General features: G+C 33.5%; 2 protein-coding genes and 1 long non-coding RNA gene across 7 annotated transcripts; 2 read left to right on the top strand and 1 right to left on the bottom strand.

Annotated features, from left to right (window-relative positions):
- Positions 1-822: 822 nt before the first annotated feature.
- LOC103482957 (spermine synthase) lies at positions 823-5705 on the top strand. Of its 4 annotated transcripts, none has more exons than XM_008439365.3 (11): positions 823-1151; positions 2116-2349; positions 2459-2503; positions 3124-3200; positions 3302-3424; positions 3689-3793; positions 3883-3955; positions 4094-4165; positions 4449-4644; positions 4847-4976; positions 5328-5705. In XM_008439365.3, exons 2-11 carry the CDS (start codon positions 2160-2162, stop codon positions 5412-5414), a joined length of 1098 nt encoding a protein of 365 aa, XP_008437587.1. In that variant the 5' UTR covers positions 823-1151; positions 2116-2159; the 3' UTR covers positions 5415-5705. The 4 variants fall into 4 exon arrangements, with proteins under 4 accessions (XP_008437587.1, XP_008437588.1, XP_050945928.1 ...); XM_008439366.3 differs by having other exon boundaries at positions 931-1151; positions 2129-2349; XM_051089971.1 differs by lacking the exon at positions 823-1151 and adding an exon at positions 1408-1459 and having other exon boundaries at positions 2129-2349.
- Positions 5706-6876: 1171 nt separating this feature from the next.
- On the bottom strand, positions 6877-14095 carry LOC103482956 (cyclic nucleotide-gated ion channel 1). 2 transcript variants are annotated; one of them, XM_008439363.3, is made up of 8 exons: positions 13893-14095; positions 13204-13328; positions 12282-12849; positions 11385-11594; positions 10353-10633; positions 8736-8847; positions 8214-8450; positions 6877-7946 (listed from the first exon to the last, which is right to left on the bottom strand). In XM_008439363.3, the coding sequence occupies exons 2-8, from the start codon at positions 13230-13232 to the stop codon at positions 7245-7247; spliced, it is 2139 nt and encodes a 712-aa protein (XP_008437585.1). In that variant the 5' UTR covers positions 13233-13328; positions 13893-14095; the 3' UTR covers positions 6877-7244. The 2 variants fall into 2 exon arrangements, with proteins under 2 accessions (XP_008437585.1, XP_008437586.1); XM_008439364.3 differs by lacking the exon at positions 13893-14095 and adding an exon at positions 13434-13821.
- A 2357-nt stretch (positions 14096-16452) lies between these two features.
- On the top strand, positions 16453-19386 carry LOC107992358 (uncharacterized). Its single transcript, XR_007823581.1, has 2 exons — positions 16453-19068; positions 19145-19386. It is a non-coding gene; the product is annotated as an uncharacterized LOC107992358 (long non-coding RNA).
- Positions 19387-20592: the final 1206 nt, after the last annotated feature.

The following is a 20592-nucleotide window of genomic DNA, read 5'->3' as shown; positions in this document are numbered from 1 at the left end:
TGCATCGTGACTACATCTACCTTTGTATATCATATTCAATTGTTTAACTATAATTTGTCGATAATTTAAAAATGAAATTTATAGCTTTTTTTTAAGAATTAAAGAAGAACGTAAACATTTTTTCATTTTTAATTTATATTTGATATAAGATCATTAGCATACAATACACAAAAAAAAAAAAACATAATGTAATGTAATGTAATCAAAGCAGACAAATGACTAATACTTAATAAAAAATTGTCGAAGATAGATCAACAATGACTTATCGACCAAGGGTTTAGAATCGTCGAATAAATAGATATAGCGTGTGTGGGGTCCTCGACATCTAAAGATAATATAAACTTGTTATTAATTCAAACTTCCTTAGTATGAGTGCATAATCTATTTAAGAAGTCAATTTATTTTTACATAGTTGGCACGTTTAAGTCTAGTTCTTGAATGAAATTAACCTAAAATTAAATTAAACACACATGATAACCTAAAGAATTAAGGAGAAAAACTCATAATATTTCTTAAAACTCAAAGGAATCGTTTGAACATATAGTGTTCAAGTAAGATTGTTAAAAAGTTTTGATATTTCAATCATTTTTATGTACGGATGTAGTAAGTTTTTTTGTGTCAAAACAAATTAAGTAGATATACGACAAACTTTTGAAATGTAATCGGGATTAATGATATTAACAAATCGGATCCAAAATCTATAATCCAATCATGAAATTTCTAACACCGTTTATATGTTTTTTTAGTATAGTTAGCGGTGACATTGAATTAAATCTCCAAGTTGAGATCACTATGGTACATGAAATAGTTAAAATGGAGAAATTTGGTTGAGAATCACGGTGAGATGGGGCCATGAAATTCGATTTCGTAACTCATTTGTCACGCGGAATATCATAAAGAAATTGCCGACTATCAATTCGATGCTTCGACATTATGTATATATTTATATATATTCTTCAAATCCCCATTTCTCCCGTACTTTCAAGTTTCAACAATAATCAAGAAAACCGGAGAAACCCACAAAGAGTGAGAGACCAAGAACGAGACTGATCGTGTTTGCGTTGCAAGATTCTTCTCTTTGCCTCTCTTCCCGCTTGTTCGTCTCTTTCCCAGAACTTGAAAAAGTTCCCATTTTCACTAATTAACGCCTGGTAATCTTCTACTCTGCTTTGATTGTTCTTGCTCTGTAATCCTTCATTCCTCTCCTTCTCTCTGTTTGCTTTTGCTTTGCTTTGATTTTTGTTGCTTTTATGCATTTTCTCCTCTTTCCACCATCTGGGTTCTCGCCGCTTTCAGCTATTGCGTTTGTTTGTTCGTATACTATATTATTATTCTCTCTTATTGTCCTTGCATTTTTGTACGTCTTTCATTACGGTACTTCTTCTTGTTCCTCTCGTCTACGAGTAGCTGGACTCAGTCCTACAGGGCTTCAACAGAAATTCACATCCAACGTTTTGGAGTTACGATCTTTTTTAGTTTATTTTCATGTTTAATCGTTCACCCATGTTGTTGAAGAGATTGTTGGTTAACATTGTTCTGTTTTTATTTAAGCGTTGGAAAATTTATTTATCACATTAAATGTAATTTTTTTTCAAAGTTTGGGTCCCTATGAATTGTTAAATGGTGAGCGAAGGGTGTCATATTCCTTACGGTGTCTTAATATTCTGGGTCTAATTACTTGCCTTATGTGGTTATTTCTGACGTTAAATCAAAAGGAAGAAGGGTTTATTTAGAATCAAATTTCTTTGATATGATGCATTTAAATCGAATCAATCTCTTGGCAAAAAAAAAAAAAAAAAAAAAAATCGAATCAATGTTGTGATCTGGAAGTTATTGTTTTCCTTTGAGAGAAGATTCTTCTAAGTTTCCTTTTCAAGCAATAGGTTGATTTATATAAAATGTTAAACCAGACTTTTTAGCTCTCGTTTTGGTTTTGGTTTTGGTTTATTATCAGCTGGTATATTTCCTCGTGCTCTGGGACTACTTCTGTTCAAGATTTTTTCACTTTGTTGTAACTTCTTATTTTGGTTGTTCTAATATAGTGCTTTTTAGAAACTTTTAACTATGTGATGAAGATGACTGCTTGAACTTACTGGTTTCTTTCTCATGGATAAGTTTGAATCTATAGAGGCTGGAGCTCGAGAAGAAAAGGATCATCTATGGAAGCCGACGCAGGAAGAGGTTTGGGATGCCAGAAGACTATGGATGGGAGGGCGAGTAATGGGATTCTTACAAAGAAGGAGATTCCTTCGTGTTGCTTAAAGGCTAGGGCTTCAGTCCCTGAGCTTGAGGCCAAGTGTCATTCCACTGTTATTTCTGGGTGGTTTTCAGAACCTCAGTTTGCTTATGGTCGTTATCTATCCTTGTGTCTTGCTTAATTTAATTTTGGTTTAGTCGTTCATGTGCTCTACTAGATCCTTCATTGACTTATTTTTGTGTCAATATCTCCCAAATTCAGATGACGGAAAGAAAAGGGTCTATTTCAACAATCCGATGTGGCCAGGTAACCTTCTCTACTTTTCTTTTTTCTTTGTTTTTTCTTTTGGTGGTGGTGGGGAGAGGGGGCGGTATTAAATATTTTCTGAGGTGCTCAAAATTGCTATGGTATATGGATATATTTTTATCTTTTTAGAAATATTATTATGACGAGTAGTCAGTGTAGTGATGTTTGAGTCTTGAGGAAAACTACATAATATTGATATTTCTCCCATTCTCCCGAAGGGAACTAAACTGTTGCTGCTTTATGATGGTTCATACATATAAATTATACTTGTTCTGTTTGGCTTCTTAAATATTTTGATGTTCTACTTTGGCCCATGATCTTTGCATGGAAACTGTCTCATATGTCCCCTTTTCATGTATATGATAAGATGTAGCTGGTGAGAATGTTTGAACATGCACGTGGCAAGCCAAGTTTCAGGCTATAAATGAGTCAGTTTCTGTAAGATAATTAATGAATATATAGCAACAAAGACAATTTAACCAAATGAGTTTGAAAATTCAGGAATCAAAATAGGATTGTTGGTATATGTTATATTAATGCTTGCTAGAATATTCTGACAGTTAAAATGAGTTATGCATTCCTACCTCAATTATAACCCCTCAATTCGTGTTCCTTTTCAGGAGAAGCACACTCCCTCCAAGTAGAGTCTATATTATTTAAAGGGAAGTCAGAGTTCCAAGAAGTGGTCGTTTTTGAGGTATATTTTATTTTGCTTACTGTCCCCTATCTTATCATCTTGTGGTTCCCTAAAGGAAGAATACAATAGAGGTAACTAATGCCGTGATTTTGTATTGACAGTCCACTACATATGGGAAAGTGCTTGTTCTTGATGGTATTGTCCAGTTAACTGAGAAAGATGAGTGTGCCTATCAGGAGATGATTACTCATCTGCCCCTCTGTTCAATTCCATCTCCCAAAACGGTGACTTAATATAACCAACCCATGATGCTTTTATCTCTATAGTTTTGGTACTTTCATTTTCTCATGCCAGTATGAGGAACAATGGAATGGATTATTTGTTTTCAAGAGTTTTGATTTGATAAGTAAATCACTCTGCCCATTGACAAATTTTCTAATCGATCTTCTATATAATACGAAAAGAGCAAAGTTGGTACTAGTTTTAGCGATTCATTTTTGTCTAATAGAAAGTAAAGGGAAATATAAACTAATGAGAAAATGTTGCAGGTTCTTGTGGTTGGTGGTGGTGATGGTGGAGTTCTGAGTGAAATCTCTCGCCACAACTCTGTAGAGCATATAGACATATGTGAGATAGATCAGATGGTCATAGATGTATGATATATAACTATCGCTTTTGTGACAATTACAGCACTTTTTCTCAAAAGTTGACAACCTTGTTGCACTGGTTTATTCATCTACAGGTATCTAAGAAGTTTTTTCCTGATTTAGCTAGAGGATTTGAGGATCCTCGCGTCCACCTTCACGTCGGTGATGGTATGTCTTAATTTTTTTTTTAATCTTTTGTTCTACTTATTTATTTTTCTATTTTATCAATACCAATTAATTGGATTGACATTGAAAACCAGTGTGGTATATGCCCTTTGTTATCTCTTAGTATTGTGATTTTTGCAGCTGTTGAATTTCTACGGCGTGCACCAAGTGGGAAATATGATGCAATCATTGTTGATTCCTCAGACCCTGTTGGTATGTTTGTACTTCATTTGATATGGAATTTGTACAACTCATTTATTACAAGATATTTCAGTATATTATTTAATATGAAAATTATAGACAAACTGCAGAGATTATATAGTACGGAGTGATCTTAAAACAATATTTATCTATGAAATGGATGGATATGGGCTTAGTAGGGAGTAACCACATCTTTATCTAATTTTCAGTTTTCAATTACTTGTAGAACTCTAGATAAATCCATGTGCTCTTGTTTATGCCAATTCATCCATCACGAAGTTACTTTCTACTTTAGGGCCTGCTCAGGAGCTAGTTGAGAAGCCATTCTTTGAGACGCTAGCAAAAGCATTGAAGCCTGGTGGTGTCCTCTGTAACATGGCAGAAAGTATGTGGCTACATACACATCTTATTGATGATATGATCTCTATATGCCGTGAAGTTTTCAAAGGATCCATTCATTATGCATGGGCGAGTGTTCCAACTTATCCAAGGTCAGTTACTAGCTGCCTTTCTTTTCTTTTCGTTTCTTTAGTCATAAATAATTTTCCTGATGGGTTATTATTATTTTGCTCTGTGAAGTTGAGATGTACGTGAAAGCTAAGAGTTTATGACCGACTTCAAAGGATTCATTTTTATTTTTCCATTTTCAGACAATTATTGTTCTTTCTCAACTTTGGATTTTGTTTTCTTCAGTGGTGTGATAGGTTTTTTGCTATGCTCAACCGAAGGGAAACCTGTTGACTTTAAAAATCCTATTAATCCCATTGAGAAGTTAGAAGGTGGAGTGAAGCATAAAAAAGATCTCAAGTTCTACAATTCAGAGGTACATTTATGTTTTTCGTTATTTTTTTTTTAAAAAAAAGATCAGTTACTTTATACTGTCACTTGTAGCATAGAACATGTGGATAAATTCAAGCTCTAGAAATCAAATTCACATCTAAGCTTAGAATACAAGGGTCTACAAAAATTCCAAAAAAGTGGTTTTTTACACCCCGTAAAAGAAAAAAAGGAGGCAATGTTTTAGATGGAAAAGTTTTTTTTTATTTTTTTTTCAAAGTGAAACAGATCCATTTAAGCACTAGACAATATCCCTTGGGCTTTATGTCGTTACATACAGGCTGCATCCATTCACATCCAATTTGTTTGTGGATAACAAAAACTTTTTGTTTGACAGATGCACTCGGCTGCTTTTGCCTTGCCATCATTTCTGAGGAAGGAGGTGAAGGCACTTGTTGATTCTCCGAACCCATCACAAAACTGATTCCCCCATATGAGGCAACGCCCAGGTCCAGCCATTTTCCTGTTTGGTTTTCACAGGTAGTGAAGATGATCTAATTTGATGGAGTGGATCCAGATAATCTTTATTTTGTATTTTGGAGTGTAGAGGAAGCCATAAGCCCAATTTTTCTGGCATTTTCATAACTTATCATGGTAGTAGCTGTATCTCCTGTGAGGATGAAACTTGATGACATTCCATTGCTGAGTTTCTTTATGTAGATGACTGATTTGAAGCAATCCTTTCTGAATAGAATTGCGGTCTTTGTTCTTATCATTCTTCGGTGCGTGGATGATGTTGTGGAACTCTCCAACTGAGATTCCAAGCTATAACATGAATTTGTGTCTAATCTTTCTCTCTGCATTATTATTCTGCATGTCGTCTGCTTTCATTTTGCCAGGCCGATGAACTTGAGAACTTTAACAAATTACAAGTAACAAGCCAAAGATATTGATTAATCATTAATACGGTCAATATCATGGATGGATTATTGAAGCAAGATTTTGAGTCAAACATCGTTCTTGGCCTATAACGGTTTAATTGAATCAATTGTCATCCCCAACTCTTTTGAGACTATGATGAGAAAGAACTTGAAAAAATACCTTATTTATTTGCTGCAAATTTACTCTAAATTGTGATGGTGGTGGTTGGACAGTTCGTCTGTTGCCAAATGACTGAAGAAGAATGTACAGGTAAACTGTGCAAGCGAATGCCTTTTCTTTAATTGCCAAAATAAACTTAATTAAGAGAGAGGTTTGACTGTTGGTGTATTACTAAAAGAAAATGTATTTTGCAGTAAATGCCTTTTACTCCAACACTCAGTTGTAATGCTAAAAAAATGTATTTTTTTTCGATGAAATATTTTGACGGTTATGATGTATAAGGATGAAAAATCAAAAAAAGTTTGATAACATCAATTATATTTCTAAAGCCTTCCTTTTTGAGTGTATTCCTTAAACTTTTTAGTGTGATGTGATTATTTCTTTCTAAAAAGTTAACAGAGGAAGTTTTGTTATACTCCTTTGACTTTTTCTTCAACAAAAATTTAAACCTCCAACCTTAATCATGAAATGTACTGCTGAAATCGATATTCAAGAGTTTGAAAACTTGTTCATTTTGGATAGTTTATCGACAACATTATTTCAAAATTCTTTTTCTGCTACCCTTCTTTTTCTTTTATTAATTTTTTTTAAAAGAAAACCACTCAACTTTCTCCACTGTACGGAAATCATTTTGTGTCTGAGATCATGTGGCTTAAGTTCATAATCCTTGAAACTGTTGGTGTAACTTCAGTTACAAGATGTTCAACTTCTTGGAGGATTGAAATTAATCTAATTGATTATCAAACAAATTCTGCAGACCAAGAACAAAAATTGCAGGACATTTACAGTGTGAAATGAAGACAAACAATTGAACAAAATCTAACTGAAACTCAAAACCCTACTAATGATTTTCTAAAGGAAAAATACTTCATACTAATAACAATGACCTACAAGATATCGACCCTTTTACACTTATAAATATTCACAAATCTTGATCTTGAATGCATAACGAACTCAATGGCACGAGATCGGCAAATAGGCATCCATCAGTGATCCAGATAAACTTATTGTTTAGGCAATGACCGTTTCCTGGATCCTGCTTAAGTGATCTCTGGTTGAAATCTTTTGCCATCAATCAAAGCTATTAATGATACAATGGTGTTTAAGCAAAACACCATGGCAGTAAGATTCTCTCGTTCCAATATTATGAAATAAGAACCGATGCATAGAATAGACATACAGTTTTTTGTATACAAGGAATTCCTTTGCTCTATCAACTATTCTCTTCAGAGGTAAAATCTGGTTCTGCTGGTTTCTGAAGCAACATTGGTGGTATTCTCTCTGGAATCCTGGCCTTCCGTGAGCTTGTCCGTCGAATCGTTCTAAGGATGTTAGCTGCAAATCTAGATGCATAGATGGTGGCACCTAAACTAGGAGAACTCCCACCTGTCTTGGCCAATGCATCTTTTAACCTGTTTTCTTCTTCCAAGAGAGTCTGTTCATGCTTCTTCCTGCGGTATCGGCGCCATGCTGCTTGTATAAAACATGCTGCCCATGTCCTCCATTGCTGCGAATAAAGTCTGAAAGTGTGTCGCAGCTGCTTGCTGTGAAGTCTTCGGAACTGTGAGGCTACAAACTTCAAGTCATCAGCCTTCAAAGCAAATGCTTCGACTTCTGAAAGTGTTCGAACAGTTCTCGTTGAAATTGGCAGGTTAGATGAGGAGTGTGGATCCAGAGCCCATGTCAGTAACTCTTCACCACAGAAATCACCCGCCTTAAGATGTTCAGAATTAAAGAAACCAGTTCTGCCCCCATTCGTAGTTACAGACAATAGCTTGCCTCGCATAATGAAAATCATCTCGTCTACTGGATCTCCTTCCCTAACGATGTAGCTTTCCTCTGTATATAGTACTGGCTTGAGACGGTCACACATCGCATCCAACAATTGTTCATCCATTTTTTCAAATATGGGTACCTGAAACATTGGAAAGGGAAAAATAGAAGTAATCCTCACGCCTCTTTCAACATTGTCTACTTTATGGTATATTTCACCATATATTGATCACTGATAAAATATTTTAGGTTAATTCAGAATGGTAAGGGTACATGACAGCACTAACGAAAAAAATGTCCTCAAACAAACTTTTGAACTTTCAAATGCAAGTATGAGCTCACATTATTAAAAATTAGTACATCAGATGATGAATAAAAACATAGAAAAAAAAAAAAAGAGATTACTCACCCTCATTAGCAAAGACAAGCAGAGATGGCGTTTAATATCCCTTCTAAGGTCTTTTGGAAGATTTCGAACCAGATTCTCTTCATCAACACCTCTGGTTTCCTGCCACTTATATTGCTCATACCTCCTGATTCGCTCTCGGAGACTTTCAGGGAGCAAACGGTGGGACATCCATTGTTCTGCATCTCTCCTTCTAACCCTCATTTCTTCCAACCTTGTAGTGGTGGATTGCAAATATGTCTGTTCCAAGCAGGTAAAAATTAGGAATGTATAAGTTTCTAGCTTTCTTAGTAACCTATACAGTGCTCAACATAGAAGTCATAGAAAGGGTATGCAATGCCTTTGAAGAATGCTACCGAGTATCTAGGCCAGCTTAAGCAATGAAATTTGAAAAAACACTTAAATGAAAACAGAACATACATGCTACCAATCTTACTAAAATCAAAAGCTAACATCAAAGACTCAGTTCAAATTTGATAACGCAAAACCAGGAGGTCATCTATGTCAAAGGAGAAAACTTCAAACCTGCATGTTCCCGATGAGAAATGAAAACAGAACCAAGCCAGAAATAGAGATGAAAACCGCAAAGCAAATTTCCCACACGTATGTGCTTGTTTGGAGATTTTGACCCAGGGAACTGCATCAAAATAAGTACAGAAACATATAATTTCAGTTAAAAAGTACTTAAAAAAGCTTGTAATAGATGCCAATTGAAATATGCTTCTAATCAGGCGAATTCCAACAGTACAGTATACAACAAAATGCACCAACAACGTCCTTGCTCAGAGAAGACAGTGGTTTGCTTTTATTAAAAATGCGTTCAATGAGAGTGTGAAGTTCTAGAAATGTATGTGGGTAAATCATTGCCACTTAGCTAATGTTTTTCCTAGACGTAAGGTTCTTGATGATTGTCACATGCAGAGAGAAGCATCCAAGTCCAAAGATTGAAACCAGAGTTGTCTTTGCATTTCAGAAGGTGTTTTAATAGAAGCAATATCTTTTAATGGTTTCTTTATTTTATTTTTTAAAAAAACAAAAACTCAAGGACTTTGTTGTACAACCTATAGAACAAAATCTGTTCAAGTAAGGTCATAGTTTCTTTTATATTAATTCATAATTGAAGAATAGATCCTTCAAAGTTACATTATAAATCCTGAAATCCTGAACCTTCGGGATCTGCCCAACTGAGTTTTTCTCGGTCAAAACAGATTCTATCTTTCAGTCATCAAAGAATTTTTGGAAAACCGAATTCGTAAGTAAAACCAAGCCCCATCTAGTATCTTGGTTGTATAAAAGTTACTACAAAGATAGAATCCACAAAATGCATTTAAAATATGCCTTATACCACGAAGGTGTGTTCATGCAAGAATTTGGAAGATATTGATCATCTTTTTGCTCATTGTGCATTTGCCCACTGCATGATCCAATGGGATTTTCCTTTCAAAGTGAATGATCTCAACAACACAGGCTTAATTCCAAGTTTTAGTTGAGGATCCAGATCGTGTTATCAATTCCAACTCAGTGTATAGATATGGGGAAAAGGAGAAATCATTTTCGGAGAAGACATAGAAAGTAGAACATAGGATTGAGTTTACTTAGTGTGTACGGTTGGTACTCTCACAAAGGAATTTTCTAGTTTACCCTTTTCTCATATTGAGTAATTGGAGAGTTTTCTGAGAGCTCCTGGATAATGCTTTTGGCTACACCTAGTCTTCCCCTCTCGATTTTATCCCCATTAATACAAGCATATCTCACAGAAACTTAGCAACTTAAATTAAAGAACAAAGAGATGATCTTTCATATAGAAGGCACAAAATTTTCTTACACTATCCATCACAAACAACCCCCTTGAATCTATAAAATCATAAAATATTCACATGCAACAATATTTCCAACAGCACATTTATTCTTTTGTCCAACCGAGAAGCAAAGAGAATAACGTTTGGCCAACCAAAAATCTAAACAATAGATAATTATCAAGTTGCAAACAATTTGGATTGTTCCCTTCTTAATTCTCTATTACTCTATTTTCTTTTTCCTTTCGCATTTTGATCACATGATCACACAATATATCAACTAAAATTTTCAACACATGCAACAAATTTCTAGCTAAAAGAAAGTTAATATAAGCAGTGGACGTACCTTAGGTTTCTTAGACCCCACCAGAAACAGTAAAAGAACTTCTGTGGAAAATTCATCGACCCCACGACACCAGATTTAAGAGCATCAAGAAATATTCCAAAATCAAAAGGAGGATTGTCTTCAACTAGAGAGCATGAAACATTTAAAAATCTGTTGTCTCTTAGACTGGCATCACCATCACAATATAGTGAATTAGAAACACAACCAGTCTTACGGCAAGCCTTCTGCCAGCATGTAGTTTCTCGTTCTATAGAAAACAAGTACCAGAATGCTCCAAAGACCTGATAAACAAATAACATCAGTTTTTTAGATTTTGAACGAAGTGAGAATTTCAAAAGATTAGGAAGAAAAGAGGAAATTGGAGTAACAAGATAAGAAAATATCTCATAGTGCCCATCTTTGGTTACTGTAGGAACTTGTTTGACCAATATACCCTGTAGAGTGTCAAACGTGGACAGACTTGCATGCATAAGTTTCATATGTAAGCACCATAAACCTCAAAAGATATTCTTCAAAGATGATGTCCACAAAATGAGACGAATCAAACTTTTCGCAAATCTTGATAGACATACATTTGTGCATTCAAAAAAACAAAGACAAAGACACACCCTCTCTGATTCATTATATCTAGAAAAATGTATTTCTTGCTTGATTTTGAAGGTTCAGAAATATAGAGGTCAAACAGAGGAAGAAACAATACAGCATTAAATTTATCATGGGTGTGTATATTTTGTTAGTTAACTACTACATCATTCAACTAAGAGATATATTAAATTCTCACGTAAAGAGAATGCACCAACCACAAAATGTTTCCTATTTCTTCCAGAATAAATGGTGGTCATTGTAGAATAATGGAGAGACATAAGAAATATGGGGAATATGATCATTTGCAATCTGCCCACAATATAGACATGCTAAAATCCAACCCGTATATAATAAATCAAAATCAATAAATTAAAATACACAAAGGCATTTTCTCCCTCAAATATACTTTACAGCATATATAAACAAAAGATCACAAACCGAACTCACATGACTTGCCAACATGTAGAGAAAGAGATTAAATGCAGCTCCAGCCCATGCAGTTTCAGTGAGCACAGATGTTCTTGTAACTTCTTTATATAAAGGATAGATTCTAATAAACCGTGGCACATACTGGAAGAAAACAACAAATTTCAGCAAGTTCTTGGTATTCAACGACCTTGAGCCTTTCATGTTTGGAATAATTATCAGAATCACTACCTGCCAAAGCTCCATAAGTTGATTTGCAAAATCAATAAGAAATCCAATTGGAGAACAAATGGTCTAGAAACAAGTTGCTTAAATAGATTATATGTGGAATAAGTTGCAATATTTAAAAGGGGCATAACAGAAGAAATCCATGGCCTCCATCACATTCTATATTAACAAATTCTTAAGCCCATAAGCAGTGAAATTAAGTAATTAATTAATAAATATCGTATATATATGTGTATATATTTCAACCCTCTTGATTATGAGATTATGTTAGTATAAGAAAAGAAATAGTGAGATATATTATTAAAAAAATTAGTGTTGACAGATTTATATTAATTACTTGGCGAGTATAAACAGAGGAAGTTAGAGAGTTTGGGTAGGTAGTTTCCAAAAATAGTTTGTGGGACACTCCAGCCCCCTCGAGGTGCTTGAGATATTGTCATTTTCCATCTTAAAAAAGAAATACTTTTAGCTGATGTTAAATTACATTATTGCTTTTATCAAAGTATTAGTAGAAAATTACAATAACAAACAACCAAATGTTGCAACAATATTCAAGCAGCAAGTTAAATTCACAAATGAATATCTTTGTATTATGGACCTCACTAAGCTTCAAGGTCAACAATAGAAGGACAAAAGGCAATGTTCGTGACAACACTCAAATTAACGACCCTGAGAGAAAGTATGACATACTTGTGGAAGTGGGAGGACTGCAAGAATGTCAATTAAAAAGTATGATGAAAGATATCTCTTTGCTATTTCCCAAGCATCTTCAACTAGAACACCTCTTCCAAATACCCGAGAAGAAGGGGCAATAAATCCCGTACGAAATTGAAAAACAATATGTAATATATAGAATATGTCGGTGAATGAACGTAACACACTAGCCGTAATCTCCATCTTCTTATCCAATCCAAGACATTTCTTATCGTCATCAATCACAGGAACATAAAAGAACAAAGGATCCAACGAGACTGCAATCACACATGACAACACAAATATCTTATTCCACTTCTGGAGAAAGGGTCCCTGTGGGTCAAGCACCTTTTTACCAGTTCCAAAACCTTTGGACATAAATTTATTGAACGAAGATGACTTCAAGGATTTCTTAATTCTATTAATCCTGTATGAACCAGTTTCCAATTCTTTGTGAGGCTTCTCTGAAACTAAGTCAGTTCTTGTCCCAATCTTTCCAGCATTTAAAGTGTTATCTGCAGAATATAAACCCCTTGAAGTTTTATCTGAACCCCAGTCCTGAAACCTGGAAGAAAATGCATAAAAGTGGTGAACAGATATGAATGAGTGATACCAAATTCCAAAGGGCATTGTCAGAAGCCATTGTTTTATAACTCTATCCCTCAATTAATTTCACCAACAGAAAATGCATCAAAGATGATAATAGAGCATTTTAATTGGAGCAGAAAGGCCGATGCTTTAAAATTTCATGATCATCACATTTGACTGCAATGAATTTATAGAACCCATTTAAGACACAAAAGGACATTTCTACAGAATAAAAATTCAACAGATACAATAATTTACAATAAATCGATTTCGATCACTATCATTGCATTGTAACTTGAATGATAATTAGGAAAAAGTTAATAAAACTAACCTCACAATCTTCTCCTGCAAATAAGTCATGATAATTATCTGAATTGCAATATCAGATGGAAAATCAACTTTGCAAACTCATACAGTCCAAATTCTGAAGTTGACACAAGTTTCTTGAGGCAACTCCTGAAAAAGGGAAAGACGGTTAGAGAACTTCAAGTAAGAGCCTCCACTGTCTAGTAATATTCAACACAACCTTTCTAAAGTTATAAAGGAAAGGGTATGACTGACCATGGATTCCAAAGGACAACAATATAATTTTGCTTAATTGGCCATAAAATCGATCAACAATGAAATGGGGTTTTCAAAAATTCAAACAAGATACTCAATCATCAAAATGTCAAAATCCCTGTGACACCCCTTCAAAGGTTCTGAACCGGGTATCCCATATGCAAATAAAAGCCATGAAAACCAACTTAAAACGGAGAAATACAATCGAAAAACAAAGAAACTTCAACATCCAAGTTCACTTCTCATTTCTCACAGATAATTCAGAGAGAAACAAATAATACAGCTGAAATACCAAAAAAAAGAAAAAAAAGATCAGTAGAGCCAAGCAGGAAAAACCCAAAAACCAAAACGAAGCGAAGAGACCCACAGAGTACAACTGTAAAATCAAAAGTAACTGAAGGAAAAAGAAAAAAAAAACACAAACAATGGGGTTTGAAGGAAAAGGAGAAGAAAACATACCGAACTGAGAAGAGGGGCGAAGAAGAAGAAGAAGAAGAAGAAAGTGGGAGGATTGATAATTGGGTATTAAATCAAATAAACAAAAAAGGTTATTGGCAGAGAGAAATTGATTGAATCCAGCAAGAAAAATGAGACTTCTTCCACTTTATACTACGAAACTTCCTGGAGACTTCTTCTTGGTATTTTCTCAATATCTGTTCATATTTGTAAATAATTCACAAAAAAATAACAAAAAAAAGTCTTTTTTCTTTTAAATTTTTTGGTTAGTTTAAATTTTTTTTTTCTCATATCGGGAGAGAAATGGGAGATAGAGTCCAAATTGGTGCAGTTGGGTGCCCAACAAGACAGTGACGGCGACGACGACAAAGACCCAAAAAAAATGGATAAAGAGAAGGAAAAAAAAAAACCGAAATCTTGCTTTAATTATTTTCCTAAAACATCGAAGTTAAAACGTTCTCTCTCTTTTTTTTTAATTGTTAAATTACAATTTTGATCTTATAATTTGTACAATGTTAAAATGTAATCCTCGTATTCTTTTTTTTTTTACAAGTGTGTCAAAATAACACCAACCTCAAGTGATATAACAAGGTATTAGTATTATGTATGCTCATATATATATATATATATATACTATATTTTGTATTAGAAAAATGTCATTTTGGAAAATTTAAAAATTAAAATTGATTTTTTGCATAGAAAAAGAAATAAGATATACTAAAAATTTGGTTGACCAAAACGAGATTTCAATCACATGATTGGACTTAAATTTTTAAAAGAGAGTTGGTTTCAATAAATTTGGAAATATTCAATATTTATTTATTATTAACATTCAATTGGTTGAAGTTCCAATCGAATTGAAATGGGAAAATGGAAAGGATATTATTAATGTGGGAAAAGTGTATGTGGAAAACGGGCACCACGTGTGAAAAGATGATTGGTAGTTGAAGTTGAAGATTAAGGAAAGCTGAAGGGCCCGTGAGCAATGGGTTCTCACTTCACAACCCCTTCCCATTCCATTTGACTCCCCAATATTAAAAATTCATCACATTTTGTCAAAATTTCTGAAATTAATATTTCACTTAATTTCTTAATTTTAAAATTAAATTAAATCTATATTCACCCTATAAACTAAATTTAAAATCAATATGTCAAATTTAAAAAGTTTGTGGATTAACTTATTGAGGTATAAAAATGTTTAAGGGAATAAATAAGTAGGGCATAATAAAAATAATTATATAAATCCAACCTTGGCGTTTGCAGCTTCCGAAACAAAAAGTTTGTCTTAAATCCTAATTAAGAATGTTCTCAACTTAGTTATAATATTATTGAATCCATCAATAAAGTGTTTCTTAATTTGTTCTTTAATAAGAAAATCACAACAAGGGTTTATTATAATGTTGAATTGTTGTAATTTATTCTACAGTTTACCTAACGCCACGGTTGACCATTTTCTAGGCCACCACTCCCCTTTCTTTCTCACCTTATTCAAACTTTTTTTTTTTTTAGTTGTTCATTGCGTATCTCTACATATAACAATTAGAACAAACGGATCATATATCGTCGTTGTATATATCCTTAAATATTTAATATCAATATCAAACTTTTGAACTTTTTGATATATCGACATATTCATATGTATTTTAATCCTTAATGTATACATACATGTATATGTATATATACGTATATATAGCTCCTTTCTCTAAAAATTGAAGGTTTTAACTCTCGCTTCTGAAGTTGTAGTACTACAAAAATATTTGGATACTTATATGTTGAAATACCTTTAATCTCTTATTTGACTTTATAGTTTAGAGAAATATATTACATAAATTGTCTGACACTAAAACGTCTCTATTTTATATTATGGATTATTCTTACTGATAAAATTGTCCTCCTTATGTTTCATTAACATAACTATCATATCGACAACGATTAGTGAACTACGCAAATCAGTGTGTAAGTTAGTTACGAGTTTACATTCTTTTCTTAATTTTCAATATCTATTTGATTTCATGGTATTAAAGGAGGACATGGTCTAATGTCATTTCTACTATATGTAAGAAGAAAAAATACAATCCAACTCCAAGATCCTTCATGTATCAATAAACTACTAGAGAACATGTTATTACTAAGGACCTCTCTGGATACATATCGTTTGGCAAACTATTACCAATTCTGCCTTTAAAGTTTTGGAGCTCTGTTTTTTAGATTTTCAAAAGAGTTAGTACTGTTCAGACACTCTTTATAGCTTTAATCATTTTATATTCAAAATTTCAGGAGAATCGTGCTATTTAAATATTTAGGATTTAAAGTTTTAACCTTTCAAAGTCAATTTGGTTAAGCTTTGACCTAAGTGACCTTTGATTACTCATTTCAATCAAATTTATAGGCCTAATCAAACATTTAGCCAAATTTTTGTTGAATTTGATAGGCATATTATGGCAAACAAATGAAAAGTGATATCACTGTCAAAGCCTCAAAGCACTAAATCACTCTCAAATATTTTTTTAATAATTTAAAACTAATTTAATCTTTGATTTTAAGATAGGGTTTTTCAAATAATTAATATAATTAATTTGTATGATGAGAACAGTTTTGTTTAGAAAAATAGTTCAATTAACAACTTTTGGAGAGTGACACTGTGGAAGTAAGTAAGGGCCAATCAAATACTCTAACGCCATTGGTACGACGACGAACAGGCAGCACCCTCCAATCGGCGTACATTTCTTCGATCTTTTTCGGCGGCAAGGTATTTTCTCTCTCTGTTCAATGCCTCACAATCGAAAATATTCGTCATTTCTTCCATAATTTCATTCAATTTACCCGTTTCTGGATAAGTTTTGTATGGACGAGAAGGTGAATTTGATTGGACTCGGTTGACTGCTCTTGTGGTGGGTGAAAAAAATGTATGCGAGCTTTCTCCTGTCCCGTTAATCGACTTTCACACATTTTTGAAGAAGAAATTCGGCGATTTTAGCTTTGATTGGTCGCCTGGTTCTATTGATTCATTTGGAAATTTACTTCGTTGTCTTCTTGTGATGTGATTAGGATGGCAATGTGCTCATATGGGTTAATTTTTTTTTCCTGATTTTCTTCCATATCAAGGCATAGGTTTTCCATGTCAGGCCATTATAGAAGCTTGCAGGAAAGTGTTAAGGTGTGACTGGAAAAGTGGAGTGGAGCATCGTTTACTTGCTTTTTGCTGTAGTTTTCTTTTCCCAACTAGACAAAGCAGTACGTGGCAATATTATTCTATGAGTACTTCTGTTGTTGATTTAACTTTGACATCTTTTTTTTCCTGATTTTAATTCATATTGTCTGCCAATTGGGAACATGAACTGTTGTTTGGATTTAAATAAGCCGCTCATTCCCTTTGGACTGGAAAGGCGTCTTTTAAGAATAAGTGAAGGTTCTTTGGGCTGTTATGATTATATAAATCATCCGAAAATTACTTTAGAAGTTTCGTTTATTGAATTGGCTCCTCCATTTTGAAAAGGAAAATTCTGTTTTTATAGAAATATTGAATAGTTATTTAATGCCATTGACAAGACCATTGGTTCTCTTATGTGTTTATTTTGAAATGAACAATTCTTTAGGATTTTCTTTGTCCCTGTGCATTCTTCGGTATTTTTGGTTATCATGTTTTTTACTGTATGAGGTCCAAGTTATAGTTCTATCCTAGGATATTTTTCATTTTATTGGATATCAGCTGAGGCATCTTGATGCATCTATGCTAAGAGAACTAACAGTTGTCTGGCCTGGTCTTAGGGAACCAAAAAAAGAAAAAAAAAAAAGGCAAATATAGTCCTTATTCACCTCTTTCTCATTGCTGTTGGCCATGCATCTCGATTCCTCAAAACTTTGCTTAGCTGCGTACTTTGGTGATATGTGAAGTATCAATATATGGCAAAAAGAAAATGGATTGCACAAGGATTCAAAGTGGGGGATCGCAATTGGCTCCACCTATGATACCTTCCTTTCCTTTACCCTACACCTACAGAAACGGGCCTTCAGCTACTGCAATTACCTCATTCCTTCCACTTTCTGTCACTTGCCTTAGATTTTTATCTATCTCAATCTGGCTTCTTCTATTTTGTCTTTTATGACTAACAGCTGCATAAAGGAAGAAAAAGGAGTGGTATTGGATTATTTTTTGCGATGGGCTTCATTGGCTGTAAGTGGTATACAATGTAGGATTTGTAACATGCTTGTTATGGTAAGAAAATTGATCATTGTAATAGTTGGTGCATGCTGCATGTTGAGCTGCCTGTGTGATTGATAGCCGTGGGATCTCGTGTAACTTACATTTCTTGACAGCATGTTGAATTACTAAGATAGACGTTAAGAGAGGGTGTTCGGGTTACAGGGTGGATTTGACAGTGGGGAGGAGCCTACATACCATATGTGGGCTTATTTATCATATATTATGAATTGGTAAATACTATGAACTGTATAATCTCCGGGTTGATTCACAAATTTTTACACTTCACAAATGCACAAACAAATATACACCAGATAATTGTCAATTACTTTGCACAATTCTCATCATCTCTAACCTGTTAGCCAAGTGTAAGATGTATGCAACACGCCCAAATCCAAGATTTGGAATGTGATTTGAAATTTATTCCTCTTTAATACTATATACAATGCCCTTGAACTAGTTAGAATATGGAGTTTGAATACAGATTTTAATCCTAGGTTCGAAAGTGTTACAAATGATATTGGAGAGAAATCTCCGAATGAGAGAACCTATGTTGGTGCATGAAGAAAACTTTTATTCTTGAAACTTGTTCGTGTCCAATAATGACCTAGCCAGGTCATAATAGACGCGGAAATATAAGGGTTAAGTTACGAATCTGGATTTCAAATCCAAACATCCACTCATTTTTCCTTTTTGTGTTCAGTCTAGCACAAGATATATCAATATCTACGTACCAAGAAGCAGAGCAGTGGTGCCCAAATATGTCATATTCTCTCTCTACTTTAGTCACATTAAAAAAACGAAAAACAAAGGAAGTTGATTTTGTCTGATATTTGGAAAGCTATGTGAAAACAAGCATATGTAAGAAGGTTCTTTCTTTTTGGCCAAAAGCTCATTGTATTACATAAAGTACTATTTAGGTGCTGTTCTTTTTGTGAAGTAACCAAAGGACAAGGCTGAAGCAGGCAAAATCAGAAGGTTGCTTTCTTCCATTGAGATTTTTTTGGTCCTTTTGACTTTCATGTGGCTGTTGACAACATTTTATTTTGTGCAGTTGGAAGAAGCTGCTTGGAAGCAAAACCAAGTTACTTTCTTCCAAGGCAACATTGACAACATATAGACAATTACTTATCCTCATCAACTTCCAATTTTCTTTTTTATATTTATGAGATATATTTCCTACTAAATGTAATTGTCTAAACAAGAATTCTCCTTATACAACGAGACAACTTGTTTGACGTACTTTATTTATTCATTATGATCTGAAAGTGTTATCAAACAAATGGTTTGAGTTCTCTTTATGGATAAATGACTTTGAAGCTTTTGTAATTCTATAATTTGGAAGCTTTATTGTTTAATTAAGCGAGAACAGATAAGTTTTCAAGTCGGAATGAAGTATGATGTATATGCTTATTCTTTTCCCTTCCTTATACCTTTCTATATTTGGTTTTAATTTTGTATGCATTATAATGGTTTCAACCAAACCATCATGTGCTTCGTTTAATGCTCTCCTAATTCAACATTAAATGTGGTAGAATTCAAACGTTACATGTACTTTTCTTAATGACACAAACGTGTGCCATAAATGGAGTGACAATCAAATAAATATATAATTAAAAATCCATTTTTATATTATTAACTATTGTGTGCTATAAACTATTTATCCCATCGAAGTGGCATACGTTACAAAATGACGTAATTCTCTCGTTAGCCATTTGACATATTGAGTTGAGAGATTTATTAAGTACAGTTAAGATCACAATCCGACAAGATTAAGAAAAAAGTACAGGCATATACGTTAAATCTATAAAAGACAAAAGACGTTGTAGTGCGTCACACTTTCTTAAAAAGCATTATGGATAGATAAGTGAGTACACTCACCAAAAGCAAAGTCATATAGATCATGTCTCGAAACAATATTACATATACACAACATTTCATCTGTAAAATTGAATAGGGATGGTTTTCTTGTTTTTGTTAATTTACTTTCTAAAGTAGATAAAATGATCTAAATTCCAAATCTTCATTTCTCCACTCAACAAGTTTACCTCAAACATGAAACAGAAGTAGGATTTCTTTTTACAGGGGACTAAGTGTATATGTATGCTTTTTACATGCATACATGTTAACAACATAATGGCATTCATGTTTTAATCTTAAAAGTTAAAAAGTAAAGGTAAAAGTTAAAAAAGGAAAAGGAAAACAAAAACAACAAAAGCAAATATTAGACATAGGATTTAGCATTATACTTGTAAAAAAAAAATTGTTTAATGATTCTCTTATTAAATGATAAAGAAAAAAAAAAGAATAATTTTCTTGTTTAATTAAAATTTGATAAATTAAATTTGATTTTACCTTTTCTTCCTCTCACTTTTATATGGAAGAAAATACATTATAAATGATTAACCTTATTTAGCATATTACAAACCATATACTAGAGTTAGAATTTAACTCTAGTTAAGGTTTTTTTTGTTCTCCCATAAAAAAAAGTGCATCATGGTT

This window comes from Cucumis melo, chromosome 9, assembly GCF_025177605.1.
Source record: "Cucumis melo cultivar AY chromosome 9, USDA_Cmelo_AY_1.0, whole genome shotgun sequence".
NCBI lineage: Eukaryota > Viridiplantae > Streptophyta > Magnoliopsida > Cucurbitales > Cucurbitaceae > Cucumis > Cucumis melo.
The sequence above is the reverse complement of the archived record's forward strand: the minus strand, read 5'-3'. Positions and strand labels throughout refer to the sequence as shown.

Excerpts from the sequence above, each read along its gene's own strand:
- LOC103482956 (XM_008439363.3), bottom strand. The coding sequence starts at position 13,232 with ATGACTTATTTGCAGGAGAAGATTGTGAG. Across the intron at positions 12,850-13,203 it reads TTGCAGGAGAAGATTGTGAG|GTTTCAGGACTGGGGTTCAG; the intron begins GTTAGTTTTATT and ends ATTTTCTTCCAG. Across the intron at positions 10,634-11,384 it reads TCTACATGTTGGCAAGTCAT|GTCTTTGGAGCATTCTGGTA; the intron begins GTGAGTTCGGTT and ends TTTGTTTATCAG.
- LOC103482957 (XM_008439365.3), top strand. The coding sequence starts at position 2,160 with ATGGAAGCCGACGCAGGAAGAGGTTTGGGATGCCAGAAGACTATGGAT. Across the intron at positions 2,504-3,123 it reads CAACAATCCGATGTGGCCAG|GAGAAGCACACTCCCTCCAA; the intron begins GTAACCTTCTCT and ends GTTCCTTTTCAG. Across the intron at positions 4,645-4,846 it reads AGTGTTCCAACTTATCCAAG|TGGTGTGATAGGTTTTTTGC; the intron begins GTCAGTTACTAG and ends TGTTTTCTTCAG.